Source organism: Panthera leo, chromosome A3 (genome assembly GCF_018350215.1).
Source record: "Panthera leo isolate Ple1 chromosome A3, P.leo_Ple1_pat1.1, whole genome shotgun sequence".
NCBI classification, from domain to species: Eukaryota; Metazoa; Chordata; class Mammalia; order Carnivora; family Felidae; genus Panthera; species Panthera leo.
This window is the reverse complement of record NC_056681.1, coordinates 51,902,540-51,928,223: the sequence shown is the minus strand read 5'-3', so window position 1 is coordinate 51,928,223 and position 25,684 is coordinate 51,902,540. Positions and strand designations below refer to the sequence as shown.

The window sequence follows — 25,684 nt, the reverse complement described above, 5'->3', positions numbered from 1 at the left end:
GATTTGGAAAATACAGAAGACTCATCCTGAGATGACTAGTGTAAATATTTGGGTATATACGGCTCTGCTATTGAAATATATATAAATCTGGGGGGCTATTCAAATTATTCCATTATAATAGTCTAAAAACTGTATTTATGGCCTATCTTTTAATTATGCACTTTAAATTTTCTCGTATAACATGTTTTTTTTAAAAAAAACAGGGATTTTTAACATGTATTGCTTAGTATTCACACGTGTCCGACATAATCTATTTAACCAACAGCCTCCAGAAAGGTTTTTTCAATTTACCCGCTCACCAAAATGGGCTGAAAATGCTTTTTCTTTCCACGGCATCGCGTAATGAAGATTACGAAGAAACGGCCCAAAGTTTTGAGAACCCATCTGGGAAAACATTATCTCGCTGATCCAGTGACTAATCCTTGGAACCAGCGCGGCGTTGAACTCTCCTTTCCGGAATCTCACTACCCACGCTCTGACAGCCCAAATCCCACCAGGTCTCGGAGGGACCGCGCGGAGCCTAGGGCGGAGCCAGCCAGTCGGCTTCGCGGCGGGAGCGACGCCGACGTCGGCGTGGCGCACAGTGCTGTCGCAACACGCACGCGGGCTGAACCTCTCCTCGGTCGGCGACGACGCTGCGTCACTGGCTTTCGGGCGCTTCGCTCGCTCCTGGAGACGGAGACCGCTGTGGGCCTCGGCTCTGGCCTCCCGCGCCTTGGGAGTTAGGTCGCTGGCGCGATGAGGCGCAGCAAGGCCGACGTGGAGCGGTACATCGCCTCGGTGCAGAGCTCTGTCCCGTCGCCCCGAGAGGTGAGCGGGGCCTGGAGAGCCGGGCGGCCTCCGCCCTGGCCCTGCCATGGCACGGCGCAGCGCCGGCGTCATGGCTCCCGGCGGCCGCCGCTCCCTGGCGCGTTGAGGCGCCGGTCGGCTCGCGCGGTCCGGTGGGCGGCGTGGCGCTCGCGAGCTGGAGGGGGAGGAGGGAGTCCGCGGCGGGCTGCCGTTGGCGCCTGCTCTTCCTCTTCCTCCTGGCCTGCTCCTGACGGTCTTCGCTCGAGGGCCCATCCCGTCCGGGGGTTCTTTGGCTGCGCCCGCGCGGCCTCGTCTCTCGCGTTCAGGCGCCTGCCATATGCGGCGGATTTCTTCTTGTGTCCCGGACACTTACCCGCTGTGGTGGAAGCGGCATCTTTCAGGCTTTGGAGGTCGATGGAACCCAGCGGGGGACTGACGCAGCTCCCCGGTGGGCTTTTTCCTTCTTTGACGGGCGACCGTCGTAAGCATCAAGCGGACCGGAGCTGGGGCAACTACAGTTGGAATTCCCTGACCACGCACATGACACTGGAAGTCCCCCTATTTTGAGGCATCTGTCATTGTGCGTTTATGAAACGGTTCTGCTCCTACTCTTCACACTTCGCTCCCATTCCCACCGCTCTTAAGAGGCCTATTTGCCTTTTTGACAAACGCAGTCTTGGGAATTCTGAGTTTCTTACGGGCCATTGTTACTCTGGCTTAAAATTTTTAAGCTTTTTGACAACATGCTCAGCGTATATTTCCTCTTTTAAGATAGTATGCCAGATATATTTTGGATTCATTGGAATTTTAGTGATTGAATGTGGCGGGTGGGGAAAAAGGATAAGGGTGGGTGGTGTGCACAAGATCTTGAGTCAGTTTGCTTGGGAGTTGAATCACAGCATTGCCATTTATAAACTATGATTTCAGGCAAGTTACGCTTCATCAATAAGATGGAGTAATGGTGTTGATAGGCAAGTTGCACTTCATCAATAAGATGGAGTAATGGTGTTGATAGGAGTATATAGGATGACCCATATTAAACCTTTAGAGCCATGCTTGGCACATAGTAAGGACAGTCATTCAAGGTCTCTTCTCGGCGAGGGCCTATGAAAATAAAGAGGTGTTAGGAAATTTAAAAAAAATCCAGGGACCGACATGATTATAATAGCTATAATTGTTTCTTCGATCATTTACTAGGCATATGTTATCATATGCTGTGTTCCCAACAATCCAGTGGATATTGAAACCTGGAGAGATTAAGGTCAAATAGGTGTCTCTGTAGGATTTTGGTAGTAGGTCTGTTTTAGTTTTTATAGGAGTAATGGAGTAGCCTGTTCCATCAGAAGAGAGAAATCAGTACCTACATAGAGACTGTAATTTCAAGCTGCTGGCATAGTCCTAAACACAAACGTGGTGTCAGAGTCTAAAACAGAACTTTTTACGGGTTTCTGTACCACTGAAACTGATACACTTGTTAAAAAGCAAGTTTAGAGCTTTCATGAGATTTTTAGTGAGGATTCTAACTCCCAAAAGATTGAGAGGCACTGGTCTAGACAGAATTTAGAATGTTCTTTGAACTACCTAACTTTTCCATCAAATAGGGGGTCGGGGCAAAATTTGAAGGACTGGTTATTATGGCTACCTCTGTTTTACATTTAAAGAGTAGTATTTTAATCAGATGTTTTTCTTCAAACATGAGAAATCATTTACTTTAGAACCTGGGGATTTCAGTGGGATTTTGATTAGCAAGTGAGTAACTTTTATAACAGGTGGTGGTATTCTGTAAACTTAGGTCTAAGTGAAAGGACAAAACAGGGTGCTTTGGAAGGGAGATGGAGGAGGCAGAGACTGGTTGTGAAGAGTAGAAAGATTAGTATTTACTTGGCTCGTAATTTGGTAGAGACTGACCACATGTGAACTGACTATGCTTTCTGTGATGTCCAACTTCTGGAATGCAGTGATGGGTCCATAGTCCTATGTTCCCAGGCTTTCATTATGCTTTCATTTGTTTGTCTCCTCTTTTGTCATTTTCTATTCCTTCACACCTGCTTTTGTCCTTATTGAAAATATCACTTGTGTTTCTTTAATTTTTCTTTCTCTAGTTGGCTTCTATTTAGTTTTCCTAGATTTCTGTTCAGTTGGCTTCCCATTCCACACCCCTAATTCCTACTGCTCAGAGGCAACCTGACGGCTCTTAGTTGTTTGTTCTGCCACTTACCACCTATACTTCAGACTTGTGAACAACATATATACATACTTTTATTTCTCCATCTCCTTTTCAACATTTTAGACACTTTCTACACTGTTCCTCCAGATTTCTGTCCACAGATCTTATTTCTCCTCCTTATTCTTCTAGTTCTGTTGTTGTAATTTTTAGTTAAATGAATAGTTTGTGTTTATGTAGTTATGGGAAGGTACATATCATAGCATATTTTTACATTTGAATCACCTTTAATATGTAGTTTTATTTTTCCTGGAGTTAATATTTGCTTTATGTTTTGGTTTGTTTAGTTATCAATGATGTATTACTAATTCTTTACCCAAACTCAGTTTAACTCTCAAGTGTGATCAAAGAGATCACATAATCTGTCAATTTCAGCTTAATTTTTTTTTAAAGTGTTTATTTTTGAGAGAGAGAGAGAGAGAAAGCATGAGCAGGGGAGGGGCAGAAAGAGAGGGACAGAAGATCTGGAGTGGGATCTGTGCTGACAGCAGAGAGCCCAATGCAGGGCTCCCAACTCATAAACTGTGAGATCATGGCCTGAGCCAAAGTTGGACACTTAACTGACTGAGCCACCTAGGTGCTCCTCAGCTTAAAATTTTTTAAGTGTCTTGCTTCTGGAGCACTCTTGTCTTACTCCTGGAGTCTGGACTGACTTCTGCTTCTCTTTGCTACACAGTTCTAGTCCTGGGACTTTGCTTTATCATCATCCTTAGAATTCCCTTCACTTTTTTTCTGTATTAAACTCTTGGTTTCTTGTAACTCATGTCCTCTTCCTCTATTTTGGTGTAGCACAATCATGTTTGCTTTGAGAAGGAATGGTTGGGAATTTTTTTTTTTTTTTTTAACATTGTATGCCTGAAGAAGTCTTTTATCTAATTTATAGTTTTGTTTGTCAGATTCTAAAAGTATTGCTTCATTTTCTGATCATTTGTATTGTTAGAAATCTGATGTGATTCTTGTTATTGATATCTTGTAGGTTTTCTGGAAGTTTCCTTTCTTTTAAAACATTTTTTAAAAAATGTTTATTTTTGAGAGAGAGAGAGAGAGAGAGAGAGAGAGAGAGACCGTGAGTGAGGGAGGGGTAGAGAGAGAGGGAGACACAGAATCCAAAGTAGGCTCCAGGCTCAGTTCTGTCAGCACAGAAGCCGTCGTGGGGCTCGAACCCACAAACAGTAAGATCATGACCTAAGCCGAAGTTGGACACTTAACTGACTGAGCCACCCAGGCGCCCCTGGAAGTTTCCTTTCAATTGGAAAACGTATTTCCTTCAGTTCTGAGACATTGTGTTATTTGAGGATTTCTGCCCTGATTTCTACCCCCTTATCTATGTTTTTGTTAACTGAAAGTTGGTTCTGGTTTGATCCTCCATATTTTTTTCTTTTACTTGAGTCTTACGTTTGTTCTGTGTTTAACCTTATCTTCCACAGGAAGGGGTTTGGGGAACACATCATTTCAGTATCTTGACTTTGCATATCTGCTTCTATAACCCCTGCCCTCATACTTTTCAGAGGACTCCATAAGTTTGGAGCCCATTAGTTTGTACTGAGAACAAATCCATTTGCTTAAGCTCTTTCCAGGAGGTGTTGGGGACCTAGGAGTGGGGAGTCAGTTGTCTGTGCAAGATGAGGGTAATGTGGCATCTCTCCAGGTCTCAGTGTTTTTATTTTCAGCCCTACATCTGTTCTGATAGTTAGGAGGTTAGATGAATTCAAATATTTGCTTACAGTGGCATAAAATGTCATGAAGAGAAGTAGTGACTGATTCATGGATGTCCTGAATCATGGACTTGATTCATGGATGTCCTGAATCATGGACTGACTGAATTATGGATAATGTTGGCTCTTTTCTTCCTATCTATGTATCCTTAAACAAGGCAGTTAACTTCCTTAAGGCTTTAGTTCCTTTATAAAATGAACAGAATGGGGACAGAAGATTATCATGTTTCCCCCAATTTTATGGTTCTATAGATTATTCTTTAAAAAAAATTTTTTAATGTTTATTTATTTTTGAGAGAGAGAGAGAGAGAGAGTGAGTGGGGGAGGGACAGAGAGAGAGGGAGACACAGAATCCAAAGCAGGCTCCAGGCTCTGAGCTGTCAGCACAGAGCCTGACGTGGGGCTTGAACCCATGAACCGTGAGATCATGACCTGAGCTGAAGTCGGATGCTTAACCGACTGAGCCACCCAGGCGCCGTTTGTTCTATAGATTATTCTTTAATAATTGCTGTTCAGTTATCTTAAGGTTGTCTTCTTTAATGAGATATTTGGAAGCAAAATAGTGGAGTTGGCTTTTCTATTATATGTTGACATTTAACTTGTGGGAATCTTCATTTTTTAAAAGGGGAAGAAAGTTGTCATAAACTACTTCTTATCTTAAATTTATAAATTTGGGGAGGGGGATAGAGGCCTTGTGTACCCAGTTCTGCTATATTCATTCTTTGCTTTCAAAAATATTTATGATGAACTGCAGTTCAGTCCTTGACTTGTTTTTCTCAGGTATTTGTTAATACTGAATGAAGTTTAAGATTGTAGTTCTTTTAAAATATATCCTGTTAAGGATGTACACACAATACTGTCATACTAAGGTCATGGAATAGTTTTCTGAGTATATGTCACTATTTTGATATAAAATAAAATATTTTATACAGCTTTATTGAGATATAATTCCCATGCCATATAGTCCACTCATTTATTAAAGTATATAGTGTGATGAATTTTGGTATGTTATGTTATTGATATTTTACACTGTAGTAAAATATATATAACAATATTTGCCATTTTAATGCCTTTTTAAAAAAGTTTTATTTTAATTTATTGTTAACGTAGAGTGTTATATTAGTTTCAGGTATACAATATAGTGATTCAACAATTTTATACATTATTCTGTGCTTATCATGATAAGTTTAAGTTTTTAATCCATATTAGCTATTTCATTGCCTCACTTCTCTGGTAACCATCAGTTTGTTCTCTATAGTTAAAAGTCTGTTTCTTGATTTGTCTCTCTTTTTTTCCTTTGCTTGTTTTGTTTTTTAAATCCACACTGAGTGAAATCATAGGGTAATTTGTCTTACTCTGACTGACTTATTTCACTTAGCATATTATACTCTAGCTCCATCCATGTCGTTGAGAATGGCAAGATTTCATTTTATTTTATGGTTGAGTAATAATCCATTGTTACTTCACACACACCCCCACATCTTTATCCATTTAACTATTGATAGACATTTGGGCTGCTTCCATAACTTAGCTCTTGTAAATAATGCTGCGATAAACATAGAGGTGCATGTATCCCTTTGAATTAGTGTTTTTGTGTTTTTTGGGTAAATAGCCAATAGTTGCTATTACTGGATCATATGGTAGCTCTATTTTAACTTTTTGAGGAACCTCCATGCTGTTTTCCAGATTGGCTTCACAATTGCATTCCCACCAGCTGTGCAAGAGGGCTCCTTTCTCTCCACATCCTTGTCAACTTTTGTGTGTGTGTGTGTGTGTGTGTGTGTGTGTGTGTGTGCGCATGCACGTGCACGCGTGCGCGTATGCCATTCTGACGGGTGAGATGATATCTCATTGTAGTTTTGAGTTGCATTTCCTGGATGATGAGTGATATTGGACATCTTTTCATGTGTCTGTTGACCATCTTGTATGGCGTCTTTGGAGAAATGTTACTACATTGTCTTCTGTCCATTTTTAAATTGGATTATTAGTTTTTTGGGTGTTGAGTTGTATAAATTCTTATATTTTGGATGTCATTTGCAAATATCTTCTCCTGCTCAGTAGTTGCCTTTTATTCTGTTGATTGTTTCCTTCACTGTGGAGCTTTTTATTTTGATGTTGTCCCAGTAGTGTATTTTTTCTTGTATTTCCATTGTCTCAGGAGACCTGTTCAGGAAAAGGTTTCTATTGCCAATGTCAGAGAAGTTACTTCCTGCGCTCTCTTCTAGGATTTTTATGGTTTCAGGACTCACATTTAGGTCCTTGATCCCTTTTGAGGTTGTGTGTGTGTGTGTGTGTGTGTGTGTGTGTGTGTGTGTGTGTGTTTGGTATAAAAAAGTGGTCCAGTTTCTTTCTTTTGCATGTAGCTGTTTAGTTTTCCCAACACAATTTGTGGAAGAGACTTTCTCATTGCATTATTCTTTCCTCCTTTGTTGGAGATTGACCATATAATTATGGGTTTGTTTTTGGGTTTTTTATTCTATTCTTCTGTGTGTTGTTTTTGTGCCAGTACCATACTGTTTTGATTACTGCAGATTTGTAGTATAACTTAACTCCAGAATTGTGATACATCCAGTTTTTTTGTCTTGTCCAAGAATTGTTTTGGCTGCTTGGGATCTTACGTGGTTGCATACAAATTTTAGGATTGTTCTAGCTCTGTGGAAATAGAGCTAGAGCTGTTGTGGAAATAGCTGTTGCTATTTTGAAAGAGATTGCATTGAATATGTAGATTGCTGTGGGTCAGTAGACATTTTAATATTTGTTCTTCCAATCCATGAGTGTGGAATGTCTTTCCATTTTTTGAGTGTGTTATCTTCAGTTTCTTTCATCATTGTTTTATAGTATTCACCTCTTTGGATAAATTTATTCGTAGACATTTTGTTGTTTTTGGTGCAGTTGTAAATGGGATTGTTTTCTTAATTTCTGTTTGCTGCTTCATATAGATTTCTGCATATTGGCTTTACTGAATTTATCAGTTCTAGTAGTTTTTTGGTGGAGTCTATGTTTAGTATCATGTCATCTGCAAGTAGTGGAAGTTTTATTTTTTCATTACCAATTTGGATGCCCTGAGATGAATAAATAACTCATTCACCTATATGCCCCAGATGATTTTCAAACTGCTGCTTCTATGCTGTATCTCTGTATGCTGTGGTACTTTAAGGGTGGGGACTCCCCCTTCCTAATGCTCACCAGGTTCTCAGAGCTAGATCTTGATTTTTAAATTCCTTGGCCCCTCTTTCAGAGCCAGCTATTATGGCAATTCATCTGCCCCATGAGGGCTCCCTGGTGTGATAAACTATTTCCCTTCACTACACTACTGACTCCCTGCAAGCCGTGGATGGCCATGGTCCGTTTTGCTCCTAAACCAGGTCTCCTCATCTTTCTACCTTATTCCATGTGGCCTCTTCTCAACCTTTAGTTGTGGAATTTGTTCTGCTAGTCTTTGGATCATTTTGTGTGTTACTTACACTGATGTGCGTGTTCTCTAGTTTTATCTGTGGGATGAGGCAGGCTTAGTTAGGGTCCTCTTTCACCACCACACCATCTTCCCAGCCTTCATTTTAACCACTTTTTAAAAAATTTTATTTTTTTTAACATTTATTCATTTTTTGAGAGACAGAGAGAGACAGTGCAAGTGGGGAAGGGACAGAGAGAAGGAGACACGGAACCCGAAGCAGGATCCAGGCTCTGAGATGTCAGCACAGAGCACAACATGGGGCTCCAACTCATGAAGTGTGAGATCATGACCTGAACTGAAGTTGGACACTTAACCAACTGAGCCACCCAGATGCTCCTTCATTTTAATCACTTTTAAATGTACAGTTCAGTTGTATTAGTTCTATTCATAATGTTCAACTACTATGACTATTTCTAGAAACTTTTTATCACTTCAGGTAGAAACTTGGTAAAAAAAATTTTGTGTAGAAACTTAGTGACAATTAAGTAGTAACTAGTCAGGTTTCTCCTCTTACCTTCTGATTACCACTAATCTTTCTTTAAAAATTTTTTTTTACATTTATTTATTTTTGAGAGACAGAGCACAAGTTGGGGAGGGCTAGAGAGAGGAGACACAGAATCTGAAGCAGGCTCCAGGCTCTGAGCTGTCAGCACAGAGCCCAATGCGGGGCTTGAACCCACAAACCGTGAGATCATGACCTGAGTTGAAGTCAGACGCCCAGCCGACTGAGCCACCCCATGCGCCCCTCCGCCATGCGCCCCTCTGCAAATCTTTCTTTATGAATTTGCTTGTATTTGATATTTCATGTAAGTGGGAGCTTACAGTATTTGTCTTTTCATATCTAGATTGTTTTACACTTGGGTTGTTTCTACCTTTTGAATTTTGCAGTAATGCTGCTGTGTACATGGGTGTATGAATATCTATTTGTGACCTTGTTTTCAATTCTTTTGGGTATATTTCCTGGAATAGAATTGCTGGTCATAATCTGTTTAACTTTTGATGAATCCCAAACTTTTTCCCATAGTGGCTTCACCGTTTTACATCCCCACCAGCCTGTAAGAGGGTTCCAGTTTCTCCACATCCTTGACAAGACTTGTAATTTTCTTTTTTTTATATCTTTCTTTTTAAATTTTAGCCATCCTGATAGATGTGGTTTTTCATTGTGGTTTTGATTTGAATTTTCCTGATTACTAATAATGTTGAGCATCTTTTTCTGGCTTACTGACCATTTGTATATTTTCTTTATAGAGAAATGTGTTGTCAGGTTCTTTGTCTTGGGCTTTTAATTGAATATTTGTTTTCTTGTTGAGTTGCAGAAATTATATATTGGATATAATTTCCAAATACTTTCTCCCATTCTGTATGTTGCCATTTCACTTTATTAAAAAAATTTTTTTTTAATGTTTGTTTTTGAGAGATATAGACAGAGCACAAGGTGGGGAGGGGCAGACACAGAATCCAAAGTGGGGGGGTGGAGAATCTTCAGGCTCCACATAGAACCTGACGTGGGGCTCAATCCCATGACCCTGGGATCACGACCTGAGCCAAAGTCCAGAGTCACTCAACCAACTGAACCACCCAGGTGCCCCAAAATGATGTATTCTTGATTGATTTTCTAATATTGAACCTTCCTTGCATTCCTGGGATAAACCTCAGTTGGCCATATATTGGGTGTATAATACTTTTAATGTGTTTTGGATTCATTTTGATGAGAGTATTTTGTTGAGAATTAAAGTTAAAAATTTTTAATTTTTTGCACAGTTTTAGGGCAGTTATGTTCACAGCAATATTGTGCAGAAGGTACAGATATTTTCCACATACTCCCTTTCTCCACACATGCTTGGCCTCTCTCATTATCAACATTCCCTGCAGAGGGGTGTCCTTGTTACAATCGAACCTACTGTGACACCTTATTATCACCCAAAGTCCATAGATTACCTTAGGGTTCACTCAAGGTGTACAATCCGTGGGTTTTAACAAATGTATAATGATATGTATACACCATTATTGTGTCACACAGAGTAGTTTTATTTCCCTAAAGATCCTTTGTGCTCTACCTGTTCATCCATCTTTCCCCCTCCTCCCTGGCAACCACTGTCTTTTTAGTGTCTCTATAATTTTGCTTTTCCAGAATGTCATATGGTTGGAATCCTACAGTATGTAGCCTTTTCAAATTGGCTCTTTCCATTCAGCAGTGCACACCTAAGTCTGTATATCTCTTCATGACTTGATAACTCGTTTATTTTAAAGATTCTTAAAAATTTTACTGGAGACAGCACGTTTGTGAGCCAGGAAGAGACTGGGAGGGGGATAGAGTAAGAGAGAGAATCTCAAGCAGGCTCCACACTCAATCTGGAGCCCAGTGTGGGTTTGTTCCCACGACCCTGGGATCATGACCTAAGCCAAAATCAAGAGTCAGACGCTCAACCAACTGAGCCACCCAGGTACCCTAAAAGTTGATTTGTTTTAAAGTGCTGAATAATATTCTCTTGTCTACATGTATCACAGTTTATTTACCTATTCATCTACTGAAGAACATTTTGGTTGCTTTGAAGATTTGGCTATAAACATCTGTACAGGTTTTTGGGTGCACTTAAGTTCTCAGCTCTTCTGAGTAAATACAAAGGAGCATCGTTGCTGGATCATATATACGTATATGTTTAGTTTTATAAAAAACTGCCAAAATGTCTTCCACAGTGTCTGTACCATTTTGTATTTCTACCAGAAATAAATGAGAGTTCCTGTAGCATCTCAGTCTTGCCAGCATTTGGTTTGTAAGTGTTCTGGATATTGGCTATTCTGATACGTAGTGCAGTTGCTGGGTGGAAGGGTAGTTCTATTTTTAGTTTTTTGAGGAACTTCCATACTATTTTCCAGAGTGGCTGCACCAGCTTGCATTCCCAAAATTGGCTTGTTTTCTTATTGTCAGTTGTTAGTATTGTATATTGGATAATAGTCTTTTCTCAAATGTTTCTTTTACAAGTATTTCCTCCCAGTTGTGACCTGTCTTTATTCTCTTGACAGTGTATTTTGCAGAACAAAACTTTTTTTTTCCAGAACAAAATTTTTAATTTTGATGAAGTACAGCATATCCATTCTTTCATGGAATGTGCCTTTGGTGTTGTATCTTAAAAAGTCATCACCAAACCTGAGGTCAATTTAGATTTTCTGGTGTTATCTTCTAGAAGTTTTATAGTTTTATGTTTCCATTAGGTTTGTGATCCATTTTGAGTTAAATTTTGTGAAGGGTATAAGGTCTGTGTCTAGATTTTTTTGTTTTTGTTTTTTGCATGTGGATGTCAGTTGTTCACAAACCCTTTTTTTTCTCCATTATATTTCATTTGCTCCTTTGTCAGACCTCAGTTAACTCTGTGTCACCGGTGAGTGCTGTTCCCCCGCAAACCCCAATTCAGCCTCCACTGCTGCTAGGTGCTGTACAGCTGCATCAACTGCTTTTGGACATATCCAGCAGCTGGTTGAGGTCCATGCCACGGTAGGTGAATTTGTGGAAGGTGGTCTTCTTTTGCTCCACTTCTGCCATCTTGTCAGTACTTGAGAAGGGATCACCTAATACCACATTGTCTTGATTACTCTAGCTTTATGTAAGTATTGAAGTCAGGTAGTGTCTGTTCTTCCAGCTTTTTTCTTCTTCAGTGTTGTGTTGGCTACTCTGGGTTTTCTGCCTCTGTATATAAACTTTAGGATCACTTTGTTGATATCCACAAAATAACTCACTGGGATTTTGATTGGGATTGCTTTGAATCTATAACGAAGTTGGGAAAAACTGACATCTTGTCAAGATCAAATCTTCCCGTGAACATGGGACATCTCCATTTATTTAGTTCTTTGATTTCATTCATCAGAGTTTTGTAGTTACTCTTAGTAGATCTTACACCTGTTCTGTTAGATATATAACTACAGTTGACCAATGAACAACATGGTTTGAACTGCACGTGTCCATTTATATGTGAATTTTTTTTAATAAATGAGGTATAGTATTGTAAATGTATTTTCTTCTATGGTTTTCTTTTTTTTTCTTCTTTATGATTTTCTTAATGTTTGTTCTTTGGTTTTATTATAAGAATACGACATGATGTCACATGCAAAATATGTATTAATCTCCTGTTTATGTTATTGGTAAGGCTTTTAGTCAATAGTGGGTTATTAGTAAAATTTTGGGGGAGTCAAAAGTTATATGTGGATTTTCAACTGAACAGAAGGTTGGCACCCCAACTCCTGCATTGTTCAAGGATGAACTGTATTTCATTTTTGGGGGTGCTAATATAAATCTTCAAATTCTGCTTGTTCATTGCTGGTATATAGGGAAGCGATTGCCTTTTTTATATTACTGTTGTATCCTTCGAACTTGCTTATTATTTCCAGGATTTTTTTAATCAGCTCTTCTGGATTTTCTACGTGGACAGTCATGTTGTCTACAAAGATACAGTAGTTTTATTTCTTCCTTACCAACTTGTGTATCTTTTATTTCCTTTTCTTACTGTATCAGCTAGGACTACCAGTATGATGATGTAAAGGAGCAGGGGCATCCTTTCCTTGTTCCTGATCTTAGAAAACTTTGACTTCCTTACCATTAAGTATGATGTTAGTTGTTTTGCAAACTGGTGCAGCCTCTCAGGAGAACAGTATGGAGGTTCTTCAAAAAACAAAAAATAGAACTATCCCATGATCCAGCAATTGCTCTATTAGGTATTTACCAAAAGGATACAAAAATACGAATTTTAAAGGGATCCATGCACCCCAGTGTTTATAGCAGCATTGTCAACGATAGCCAAATTTGGAGAGAGCCCAAATGTTCATTGACTGATGAAAGGATAAAGAAGATTAGTATGTGGCGCTTGGGTGGCTCAGTCGGTTAAGCATCTGACTCCTATAGGGCAGGTCATGATCTCGCAGTTTGTGAGTTTGAGGCCCGTGTTGGACTCTGTGCTGACAGCTCAGAGCCTAGAGCCTGCTTCAGATTCTGTGTCTCCCTCTGTCTCTGTTCCTCTTCCGCTTGCACTGTTAATGCTCTTTCTCAAAAATAAAGATTAAAAAAACATTTAAAAAATTGGTGTGTGTGTGTGTGTGTCTGTCTGTATATCTGTATGTATATATATACATATATATACAGATGTATGTATATACAGATATATACATATATATACATGTATATATATACATTTGTATATCTGTATATATATATATATATACAGATACATACATATATATATACATACATATATATATATACATGTACATACATATATGTATATATATACATATACATCTGTATATATATGTATATATATACATACAGATATACAGACAGACACACACACACACAAACAATGGAGTATTACTCAGCCATCACAAAGAATGAAATCTTGCCTTTAAAATGATGTGGATGGAACCAAAATATATGCTAAGCGAAATAAATCAATCAGAGATTGAAACCAATATTGCACTGTATGTTAACTAATGAAAATTAAATTTGTTTTGTTTATTTTTGAGAGAGAGAGAGTGCACGCAAGTGCACAGGCAGGGGAGGGGCAGAGAGAGAAGGGGACAGAGGATCCGAAGCTGGCTCTGCTGACAGCTTGATGTGAGGCTTGAACTCATGAACCATAGGATCATGACCTGAGCTGAACTCGGTCACTTAACTGATTGAGTCACCCAGGTGCCTGACAAAAATTTTAAAGTAAAAAAAAATAAATAAAGTTTGATGTTAGTTTTTGTAGCTACTCTTTATTAAGTTGAGGAAGTTTACCTCTGTTTCTGGTTTTGAGAATGTTTTTGTTTTTTTATGAACGGGTGTTGAATTTTGTCAAATGGTTTGCTACATGTATTGACATGATTAAGATATTTTTTTTCCTTTCTTTTTGTTTGTTAATGTGATGGATTACATTATACATCAATTGATTTTTGAAAGCTGAACCAGCCTTACATACCTGAGATAAATCCCACTTGGTCATGGTGTATTAATCTTTTTATACATTGTTGGATTTAATTTGCTGGTTTTTAAAAATTTTTTTTGAGGATTTTTGCAGCTATGTTTGTGAATGATGCTGGTCTGTAGTTTTGTTGTAATGTTTTTGTCTGGTTTTGGTATTAAGGTAATACTGGTCTCAAAGGATGAGTTAAAAGTTATTTGTTTTATCCTCTGAAAGATTGTAGAGAATTGATAGAATTTCTGTCTTATTTTTTTTTTAATTTTTTTAAAGTTTGATTTATTTTTGAGAGAGAGAGAGAGAGAGAGAGAGAGAGAGAGAGAGAATGAGCGGGGGAGGGGCAGACACACACACACACACACACACACACACACACGATCTGAAGCAGGCTCCAGGCTCTGAGCTGTCAGCACGGGGCTGGAATTCACGAACTGCAAGATCATACCTGAGCCGAAGTTGGATGCTTAACTGACTGAGCCACTCAGGTGCCCCAGAATTTCTTTCTTTCTTCTTCTTTTATTTTTTCCCCAGAAATTCTTTCTTACTAAATGTGTGATAGAATTCACTAATGAATTTGGTGCTTTCTGTTTTGGAAGGTTATTATTTATTCTATTTATTTAATAGATATAGATCTATTTCTTGTGTGAGTTTTGACAGATTATGTCTTAAGGAATTGGTGCATTTCATGTAGGTTACCAAATTTATGGGCATTGAATTATTAATAGTGTTATCTTTAAAAAATATTTTTTGCTTTTAAAGTATTTTGAGTGAGAGAGAGAGAGAGAGAGCACGTGTGAGTGCGAGTGCAAGTGGGAGAGGGGCAGAGGGAGAATCCCAAGCAGGCTCTGCCTGGTCAGTGGAGAGCCTGATGGAAGGCTTGAACTCATGAACCACAAGATCATGACCTGAGCTGAAGTTTGACCCTTAACCAACTGAGCCACATAGGTGCCCTTTATTCTCTTTTTAGTCATGGGGTCTGTAGTGATCCCTTTTTTTATTTCTGGTATTAGTGATTTCCATCCTTTGTCTTTTTTCTTAAATTACCCTGACTGTATGTTTATTGATTTTATTGGTATTTTCAAAGAATCAGCCCTTGGTTTTGTTGATTTTATCTGTTTCTTACTGTGTTTCATGTTATTCTTTAATTTTTATTTTCTTTCTGCCTATTTTGGATTTAATTTGTTCTTTTTATAGTTTCCTAAGGTGGAGGCTTAGATAATTGATTTTACATTTTTTTCTAATATGGGTATTTGTTGCTGTAAATTTCTTTCTAGTGCATGGTGATGGAATGATGGCAGACCCTTCTCTGTGGGCCTTTCATAGTGTACCCATGCCAGAGGAGTGTGCAGCCCTGAACCATTGCCCAGCCTCCTCACTGGTGGGCTGTGAGCACTGAAGGGGACTGTACAGTGTGAAAAAAAAAATTCTCTGTAAACAGTGCTTTTGCTGTATCCCACAAATTTTGATAAGTATGTTTCTTTTTTTAGTTCAGACTACTTAAAAATTTGTCTTGAGACATCTTCTAGCCATGGATAATTTAGTAGTTTGTTGCTTAATTTCTAAATATGGAATTATTTAGCTACCTTTCTTTTACTCGATTGTGGTTTGAAATCATACATTATAGGATTTCTGTTCTTTTAAATTTGTTAAGGTGTGTTTCATGGCCCATAATGTATATTTTGGTGAATGTTTGATGTGAGCTTGAGAAGAATGTATATTTGTTGTTAGATGAAGTAGTCCATAGATGTCAATTATGTCCAGTTGATAGATGATACTGTTTAGTTCAATTATGTCCTTACTGGTTTTCTGCCTGCTGGGTCTATTGCTGATAGAGGGAACTAGAAGTTTCCATATATATATATATATTTTCCATATATATATAATATATATATATATATATATATATATATATTCCATATATATATATTCCACATATATATATATATATCTTTAATATATATATACACACATATAGTGTTTTGTTTTTTACCTTACATGTACTGTGTGTAAGTGCATACATACCACGTTAAGAACTTCTATGTCTCCTAGGAGAAGAATTGACCACTTTATCAAAATGCTCCTCTTGATCCCAGATCACTTTGTTTGCTCTGAAGTGTTTTTTTTTTTTTTAAATCAATGTAGCTACTCTTGCTTGTTTGCTTTTGATTAGTGTTAGATTGGTATATCTTTTTCTAACCATGTATTTTTACCGATTTATGTATTTAGTGAGGTTTAAATGACATAAAATATATTAATTTCAGGCATACAACATAATCAGTATTCATATATATTGTGAAATGGTCACCACAGTAAGTGTAGTTAGCATCTGTCACCACAGAAATTTTTTTTCTTGTGATGAGAACTTAAGATTTACTCTACTGGTAACTCCTTCAGTTTTGTTTGTGTGAGAAAAAAAAATATTTCTTACCGAAGGATAATTTCATGGAGTACTGCACTCTAGGTTTGTTGTTTTTTTCTCTCAACTTTAAATATTTCATTCCACTCTTTTCTTGCTTGTGTAATTTTTGAGAAGTTAATTTCTTACCTTTGCTTCTGTTATAGGTGAGGTCTGTTTTCTTTAGTTTATATGTCATTTGTCTTTTATTTTCAGTTGTTTGAATATGATATATGTAGGTGAATTAGTATTATTGGCATTTATTCTGCTTGATGTTCCTTGAGCATCCTGGATCTGAGCTTCCTGGATTTGTGGGATTTTTGTGTAACATTAAATTGGGGGAAATTCTCAGTAATTATTGTTTCAGATATTTCTCCTATTCCTTCATCTCTTCTCTTTTATTGTAGTCCTCTTTCATGGATGTTCTTCCTTTTGTTGTTCCATAATTCTTGGATATTATTTTATTTTTCCTTATTTTTTTCCTCTTTGCTTTTCACTTTGTAGATTTTTTTTTTTTTTTTTTTGAGATATCCTCAAGCTTGGAGATTCTTACTTCAGCCATCAAAGGCTTTCTTCATTTCTATTTTTTTTCTCTAGAATTTCTTTTTAGTGCTTTAGAATTTTTATCTCTCTGCTTACATTGCTCATTTGTTTTACTTTATCCTTTGGGATCTTTAGCGTATTAGTCATAGTTACTTTAATTTTCAGTCTGATATAATTCCAGTATCTGTTGCATATCTGAGTCTGGTTCTGATGCTTGCTCTATCTTTAAACTTTTTTGTTTGTTTGTTTTGCCTTTTAGTATGTCTTGTCATTTTTTTTTTTTTTTCCTTACAGCTGGACACGATGTAGTTGGTAGAACTTAAGTAATGTGATGGAGTTTTTATCTCTCAAACTTGCCCACACTGAGTTTCCAACAATTGTCTATTACAGTTTAGGTTTTCCTACCTTGATATTGGTTGATTTTGGTTCCTGTGGGGATTTCTGCTGTGGTGAGGTTTGATTCTCTGTATTTATCTCCGAGTTTGGAAGGTAGTTAGTGACCTAACTTCTTTTATTATAGATCTAAAAAGAGCTGTGTTTTTTGTTTTTTGGTTTTTTTAGTTCAGCTTCTTACTTGTTGTTTGGGCAGTGTGGCTACTTCTAAGTTCTTATATACCAGACTGGAAACTGGATGTCTGGAGTCAATTTTAAAGGATTTGTCCTTCTTTTTTTCAATTGTGATAGGACTATATAAGATGATATAATTGATTTAAATAGTTATTCTTTTGTCTGGTTAATCTCTCCCTATTAGCTTTTGGGTTATAAAAACTAAAATACTGTTTCTGAAACTCTTTTGAGTAATTTGTTTTATCTTTGCATTTCTAAATTGGTGCCACTGTAAATAATCTGAGATTTCCAACTTCAGCTGAGTCTCCAGCATTCCACAGTCCATTTACCTGTCCCTTTCCCTAGGGCTTATAAATTGTAAAAAAAAAAAAACCACATAAAGTTTACATCTTAACCATTTTTAAGTGTGCAGTTTATTAGTGTTAGTGCACATTGTTACGCATCAGAGCTGCAGAATATTTCCATCTTGCAAAACTGAAGCTTTCCACCCGTTGCACAACTCACCATTTTTCCCTTCTTCTAGCCTTTGGAGACCATTTGACTTTGTTTCTATGAATGTATTACTTTGGTTACTTCATATAAGTGAGTTTATACAGTATTTGTTTTTTTGACTGGTTTACTTAGTATAATATCAAGGTTCACCAATGATGTACCTTGTGATACAATTTCCTTCCTTTTTAAGGCAAATAACATTCTGTTGTTTGTATTGTGCATATTACATTTTATTTATTCATTCATCCCTTGAAGGACAAAGGTTGCTTATATTAACCCTTGGCTGTTATGCATAGTGCTGTTATGAATATGAGTATGCAGATATTTTTTCTTTTTTTTCTTATTTATTCTTTCATTCATTTATTTATTTAGAGAGTGTGAGTGAGTGAGGGGCAGAGGAGAGAGAGATAATCCCATGAGGTGCAGAGAGAAGGAAAGAGTGTGGAGCTAGGAGCAGGGCTCACCAGATGCAGGGCCTGAGCTCACAAACCGTGAGCTACCCAGTTGCCCCTGCAGATATTTTTTTCAATACCTTGCTTTCAGTTCTTTTGGTTATATACCCAGAAGTTGGGTGGCTGGATCATATGGTAGTTTTTATTTTAGTTTTATGAGGAATCACCATACTGTTTCCATAATGGTTGCACTGTTTTGCATTTCCATTAACAATGAACATGGGTTCCATCTTTTCCATATTATTATCAACAGTTGTTATTTTCATTTTTTTCTTTTTGGATAGTAGTCATCCTAATGGTTATGAAGTACTATCCCATGGTGACTTTGATTTCCATTTCCCTGATGATTAGGCCATTCATATATCATTTTTAGAGAAATGTCTGGTATAAAGTCTTTTGCTCATTTTCTAGTTGGGTTATTTGATTTTGTGTTATTGAGTTGTAGGGGGGTTTTAAAATCTATCCTACATATTACTCTTTTATCAACTGTATGGTTTGCAAATATTTTCTCCCATTCTATAGGTTGACTTTTTATCCTGTTAATTGTGTCCTTTGATGCACAAACATTTTTAAGTTTGATGTAGTCCTTTTGGTCTATTTTTACTTTGTTTCCCATGCTTTTGGTGTCAATTCCAAGAAATCCATTGCCCAATCATATGTCATACAGCTTTTCCCCTGTGTTTTCTTCCAGGAATTTTATAGTTTTGAATCTTAGTTTTAGGTCTTTAATTCATTTTGAGTTAATTTTTGCACATGGTATAAAATAATGGTCCAGCTTTACTCCTTTGCATGTGGATGCCCAGTTTTCCCAGCACCATTTGTTAAAGACTGTCTTTTCTCCATTGAATGATGTTGACAACCTTGTTAGAGATTATGTATACATGTGAGTGTTTATTTCTGGGCCATTTACCTGTCCTTGATCACCACCTTATCTTCTTCCTTTCAGTCACTGTATTAGAACTTCACTGTCCACCTCAAATTCTTCACAAGTTTTACTCATCAAACTACCTTGCCTCTTTGGTAAACTGAGACTACTGGCAGTGAACCACCAGGCCCTAGTCATTATTCTGTTATCCATATATTTCCTCTTTTTTTTTTTTAATTTTATTTTTTATTTTTTAAAATTTACATCCAAATTAGCATATAGTGCAACAATGATTTCAGGAGTAGATGCCTTAGTTCCCCTTACCTATTTAGCCCATCCCCCCCACAACCCTTCCACTAACCCTCAGTTTGTTCTCCATATTTATGAGTCTCTGTATATTTCCTCTTCAGCGTTCCTCCCTGACGCCTTTTTTTTTTTGTTCTCATCCCTTTCAGCTTTCTGAGCCCTGATTTCTCCTTTTTCATTCAAATTCTCAACTGGCAGTTTTTCCTTAGCATGAAAAACACATTCATGTTCTTTGTCCTAATAACTGTCCACATCCATGTTCTGTCATTGCCCTGTTTCTTCCCTCACTTTGTTAGGCTCTTTGAAAATGATTTTGGGACACCGGAGTGGCTCAGTCGGTTGAGTGACCAACTTCAGCTCAGATCATGATCTCACGGTGGGTGGATTCAAGCCCCACGTCTGTCTTTGTGTTGACAGCTGACAGCGCGGAGCCTACTTTGGATTCTCTGTCTCCTTTTCTCCCTGCCCCTCCCCTGCTCAAATTCTCTTTCTCTCTCTCTTCCCTCCTCCCTGCCCCCCCGAAATAAACATTAAGAAGAAAAAAAGAAAATGATTTAGCAGTATTGGTTCCTTAAGAGAAGAAAGAGTGTGATATCCAAATAGAAAATTTGTATATATATTTTTATGAGTTGAAAAAACTGCTTGGGGGCCTCACCTGGGTGTTAAGCATTTGACTTTGGCTCAGGTCATGATCTTGCAGTTTGTGAGTTTGAGCCATACATCGGGCTCTGTGCTAACAGCTCAGAGCTTGGATCCTTTTTCAGATTCTGTCTCTCTCTGCCCCTCCCCCATTTGTGAGCGATGTTTAATTAGTTAATTAATTAGTTTGAGAGAGCTCAAGCAGGGAAGGGGCAGAGAGATTGGGAGACAGGGGATCTGAACCGGCCTCTGTGCTGACAACAGTGAGCCCAATATTGGGCTCGAACTCATGAAATGTGAGATCATGACCTGAGCTGAAGTTGGATGCTCAACTGACTGAGTCACCCAGGAGTCCTGGGAAAGGGGTTTTATTAAGTTAAGGTGCTATAACAGAAGACTTATGTGGCATTGCTAAATGACATTCGAAAGAAGTAGAGAAAATATGGATCATATGGATCATTTAGTAGATGTTACTTGAACAGTTGCCACTTACTTAATGAATTTTTTTGGTTTAATAACTTATTTAAAAAAATTGGGCTTTAGCCTGTATTATTGACCAAATTAAGTTTTAGACTTAAAAGTAATTTTAGAGAAACTGAAAGAAAATATAGATGAGTATTAATCTCATATGAGAAAGATCCTTTTACCATATAATTTGAAAAAAATGAACAGCAAAGATAGTTTTTACTGCATACAAGTTGAAGCTTTATTTCACAAACACATTAAACACTGAATTAAAGGTGGCAACCTGGGAAAGCTTTGTAAAAAGCCCTCAAATGTCAGTATGGTTTAAGAACCGTTAAGGGTTTTAAGAACTCTTTAAAAATTAGTGAGATAATCTTTTCTCTGTCCTTTCAAAGTTGAGAATGGCTAAAGTATGTTAGCGGCGAACTGATACTATAAATATTTCAGTGTGAATATTAGAAACTGATCTTCTTAATCAGAGAAATACCAGGTTGACTTAGTCATACCTCTTCTACTTACCAAATTAGTGATGAGTGAAGAAATGGGAAAAATTAATTTTGAAGAATATGCACTCTGACTTAGGCATTCAAATACTGAGTAGGGAAGTAAATAGGTAGACGCTTTAGGGAAAATTGGCAGTATAGCAAACGGTTCAAATATTTATATTCTTTGAACTAGTTATTTAGTTTTTAGAAATTTATTAGGAAATAATCGGGTACACAAATTTATGTGTATTTCAGTAAATAGTGAATATGTGACACCTGCCAGTTAATATTCTTGGTTCCATGGTGGTGGACAAGCCACAGGGGCCTTACCTTAGTGGAGCCTTACAGTTTTGAGGGATAGACACCCATAATAACAAAAATAATTATGACCTGTATGAATTCAGTGAAGGAAATAAACAGGATTTTGTGAGAAATAATGAAGAAGGTGTACTTCAGTCAGGGAAGACAGTGGGAGAGTGCTGTCCAGAATTGTCTGAACCACAACTGTGCTGCTGTGTTGTCCTGCCTAGATGGGATTCTGTAAGTGTTTAGTCAGAACCTCATATGTCTTAGTTGCTCATCTGGTAAGCTCATGCAGGCAGTTGATGTCTGAACTGTGGCTCCTCTTTGTACTGAGCAGATTATTATGTAAACAACCCATTATCATCAGAGTCAAATCAGTTTGTCTCATTAAGGTCTAAACTCAGCTCGTGTTGGGTGAAGATCTCAATAAACCTAGTTCTCTTAGTGAGTGAACAATACAGTGATAGGTGACTTCTGCTTCACAAAGATAGGAAGAAGTGATATCAGGGACCAAACAGTGAGATTTCTGAGGGTTTGGCTGCCCAAAGTTAGTATGGTAACTTTTCCAGCATCTCCTCAAAACTTAAAAAGATCAGAAGGATTCAGAGACCCCACTTTCTGGGTCTGTATTCCTGCTGAAAATGTAGATTTTTTTTTTTTCTTTTTTTCCCCCTTTTGCTTCACTGGAGTTTGCTCTCTTTACTCAGCTAAGGATACCTGTGTTATGTTTTTGACAGATATACTGGACCCAGTCCTGCTTCCCCAATGTGTACAGGGGAGGTGAGAGGGAGGTGAGTGGCACAGGTGGCCTCCCTCTTATTCTACACTTCTCGTTGTTTCACTGTGCCAGACTAGAGTCATGCCCAATAGAGTGATTTTTTTTGTTTTTGTTTTTTTGGAGGGCCAGGTGATTCTCTGAAACTTATTTCCCCTTAGTTGTGGTTTAATTAGGATAGTGAGAATCTTGTTTGTTCATTCATGTGTGTGTTTATTTAGATGATGAGGCATTGGTCTACTTTAAGGGAATTAATAGTTTCTTTTTCATTTACATACATTCATTGAATTTCTATGACATTGAAAACACTGGATGGAAATCATATCACATTAATGCCTGCTGTTGGCCAGATTGTTTAAAACATTCCTCAGGGCTGCCCCCATTAGAGAGATGCATTCTGGTTTTAGTCATTGGCTAAAATTAAACTATAGTATGCAAAGGCCAGATGAAGTAAAGTTGAAGTAAAGAGCTGGATAGGGGCCATATCATGCTAGTCTTTGGTGAGAGATTTGGGCATTTTCAAAGTATAATTGGAAGCCATGGCAGGATTTTAAGTTTTAAGCAAAGGCATAACATGAATTGTCTTATGTTTGAAATTATACCCCTTTGGTGAATGAATTAGATGGGAGGAAAAATATATACAAGGAAGCAGGAACGAATTAGCTTTTTCAGAAGTCCTAGAGAGAGATCATAGCAGGCTTAGACTTCGGTGGTAGCAACAGAGCTGTAGAAAAATGGATGGATTGAGGGGCGCCTGGGCGGCTTAGATGGTTGACCATCTGACTCTTGATTTCGGCTCAGGTCATGATCCCAGGGTTGTGGGATTGAGCCCCATGTTAGGCTCTGTGCTGAGTGTGGAGCCTGCTTGGAATTCTGTCTCCTTCTGTCCTTCTCCCCCCACCCCCCCTTGTTCTCTCTTTCTCTCTCAAATTAAAAAAAAAAAAAAAGAAAGAAAGAAAAACTAGTAGATTGAGATAACATAGAACTGACAGGTTTTGGTGATGATATTTTATATTTTGCACATAAGTTTAGAGCTCAGGAAAAATGAGAGCCAAAGGTCTATATTTTATAGTCAACATATCAGTGGTCATAGGTGAGATTCAGTATATGTTGCTGATGAGATCTCCTGAAAGGGTAGAGGGTTTAGGACTAGGGGAAGTCTGTGAGGAAGAGCCTGAGAAGGAGTGCTACTAAGGTAGAAGTCAAACTAGAGAGCCTGGTATCTTTGAAGTCATGAGAAGAGTAATTTAAGAAGATTAATGTGATTTAAGAGTATTTTCTGTAGGTTTCATTGAAAAGGAAAAGTTGAAACATAGTAAACAGTGGGGATTAAATTATTGTAATCGAGGTGCTGCCTAGTCTGCCCTAGATAACCACATCACTTCAGGTATCTGATCAAATATCTTGATGAGACCTTTTCTGACAATTCTGTCTCTCTCTTACTTTATAGAATCTATAAATTCTATAGAATTTTTTATCTATAAAATCTATAGAATCTATTTGTGCCCCAGCACCGTTACCAACTAGGAAAGAAGAAACAACTAAATGGGCACAATGTTAGTTAGGATTCTGTGATTTGTGAGATGAATACTGGTTTTAGCTTTGTTTAAAATGTGACATACTATAAATAATAGATGAAATAGTACAAAATAGCACTCTGTTTTCCTCCTGTATAGATAACAGTTTGCTTGTCACCACTCCTAAAATGCAGGCTTCGTGAAGACTGATGTTTTTGTGTACTACTGGTTCCCCAGTGCCTGGAACAGTGCCTGGTGAATAATAGTAGGCATAGCGAACAAATCCTAAATCTGCATTTTTTAGAATAAAAAGAATAAATGAAAACATACTGCTTTGTAGTAGACTTCTTCACTTAATATATTGATTTTTTTTTTCCTGTGTCCTTGTATAGTTTTCAAAGATTAGGTGTTTGATGGCTGTGTACTCTTTTATCATGTGTGTACAACATTATCTGGTGTGTCCCAGCATTTTAAACTTGGGAATAAAAGAGCCAGCATGTGGACTTGGCTTATTACTGGAAGAATTCAACTTTTATTTCTGCCTTTTTAATTTCTTGAGGGTAAAATAGTGATCTGTAGAGATAATAGTACCTGGACCAGAGAGTCCCCGGTGCCTTACTGGAATGGAAGTACCTGCTTATTTTTCCCCATAAAGGCTTACATATGACCAGAGAAGAGAGGTTTCTAGTATACCTCACCTTCCTTAAGAAAACAGGTTTCTGTTGGTTTAGTTATCTTTAAAGTGAGAGAGTGGCACTACATGGTTTTCAGGTTTCTTGCTGGTAATAAATTCTTAATTTCTGACATCGTCTTTTGTTTTGCTGTTTTTTAAATTTATTTTTTGTTTTATGATGAGAATTATAAAACATGGAGTCATGACTTTTACAATATATATGCATTTATACAGGCAGTTTTTTTCCTACCTTTTAGGTGAACAGAAATCAAATATATTAATATTAATCTCATTAGGACAAATTTTTAGTTCTGTGAAAACTTTACAAAGTTCAAAATATGAAAAGTAAAAACTCTTAATTTTTTTTTTTAGAAGTCAATGAAGGGATTCTATTTTGCAAAGCTGTACTATGAAGTAAAAGAATACGATCTTGCTAAAAAGTAAGTACCAAACTGTAAACATACTTTAGTTTTCTAAAATCAATTTTTCCCCTTGTATTCTTACTTGAAATGGCTGAAAATATGATGTTTTAGCAGTTCTTCTTCTTCCATGTTCTGGAAATAAAGTATTCGATCACTTCAGACTGTTATAAAGAACTAGCCTCAATTCCATGGAGATTGAGCCTAGAATGAGTATTTTCTGCATGCCCGCTGCTTGTTTATACTCAGGACAAGAAATCATTAGGCTTAAAACACTTCTAAGGAATAAAGAGAACCGTGTTTATTTTTAATTTCTTTCTGGTTAGATACCTATTACTTTAATCAGTTTGAAAATTACCAATGAATATAAAATTAAACTGTGATTTCTGGGCAGGAGAATGAATAGCTTCTATAAAAGATCTTTAATTGACTCAGTAGGTAACACTCTGAGGCTTTGTCTCATCTGTAAGGCAAAGAAGGTTGGTGATCGATTGGGAGTGGCTTAAGGCAGGAAATTAGAAGGGAAGGCAGGCAGGTTAAAGCATTAATGGGAAGATGGAAATGCTATTAAGTAAGGAAAATGGTAACACCTTTATTTAACAGCATTGGGGCTGTCAACACTGTTCCTTATTAATATGACACTTTTTCCTTCAGATTT

At 37.5% G+C, this 25,684-nt stretch overlaps 1 protein-coding gene and 1 non-coding gene across 2 annotated transcripts in view; both read left to right on the top strand.

Annotated features, from left to right (window-relative positions):
* The first annotated feature begins 657 nt into the window (after positions 1–657).
* Positions 658–25,684, top strand: part of RANBP2 (RAN binding protein 2) — an 82,144-nt gene continuing 57,117 nt past the window's right edge. The window contains 2 exon segments of the mRNA XM_042931836.1: positions 658–810; positions 24,980–25,047. Of these exon segments, the coding sequence (XP_042787770.1) occupies positions 739–810; positions 24,980–25,047 (140 nt within the window). The 5' untranslated portion in view covers positions 658–738.
* On the top strand, positions 15,406–15,542 carry LOC122216750. Its single transcript, XR_006201093.1, has one exon. It is a non-coding gene; the product is annotated as a small nucleolar RNA SNORA42/SNORA80 family (small nucleolar RNA).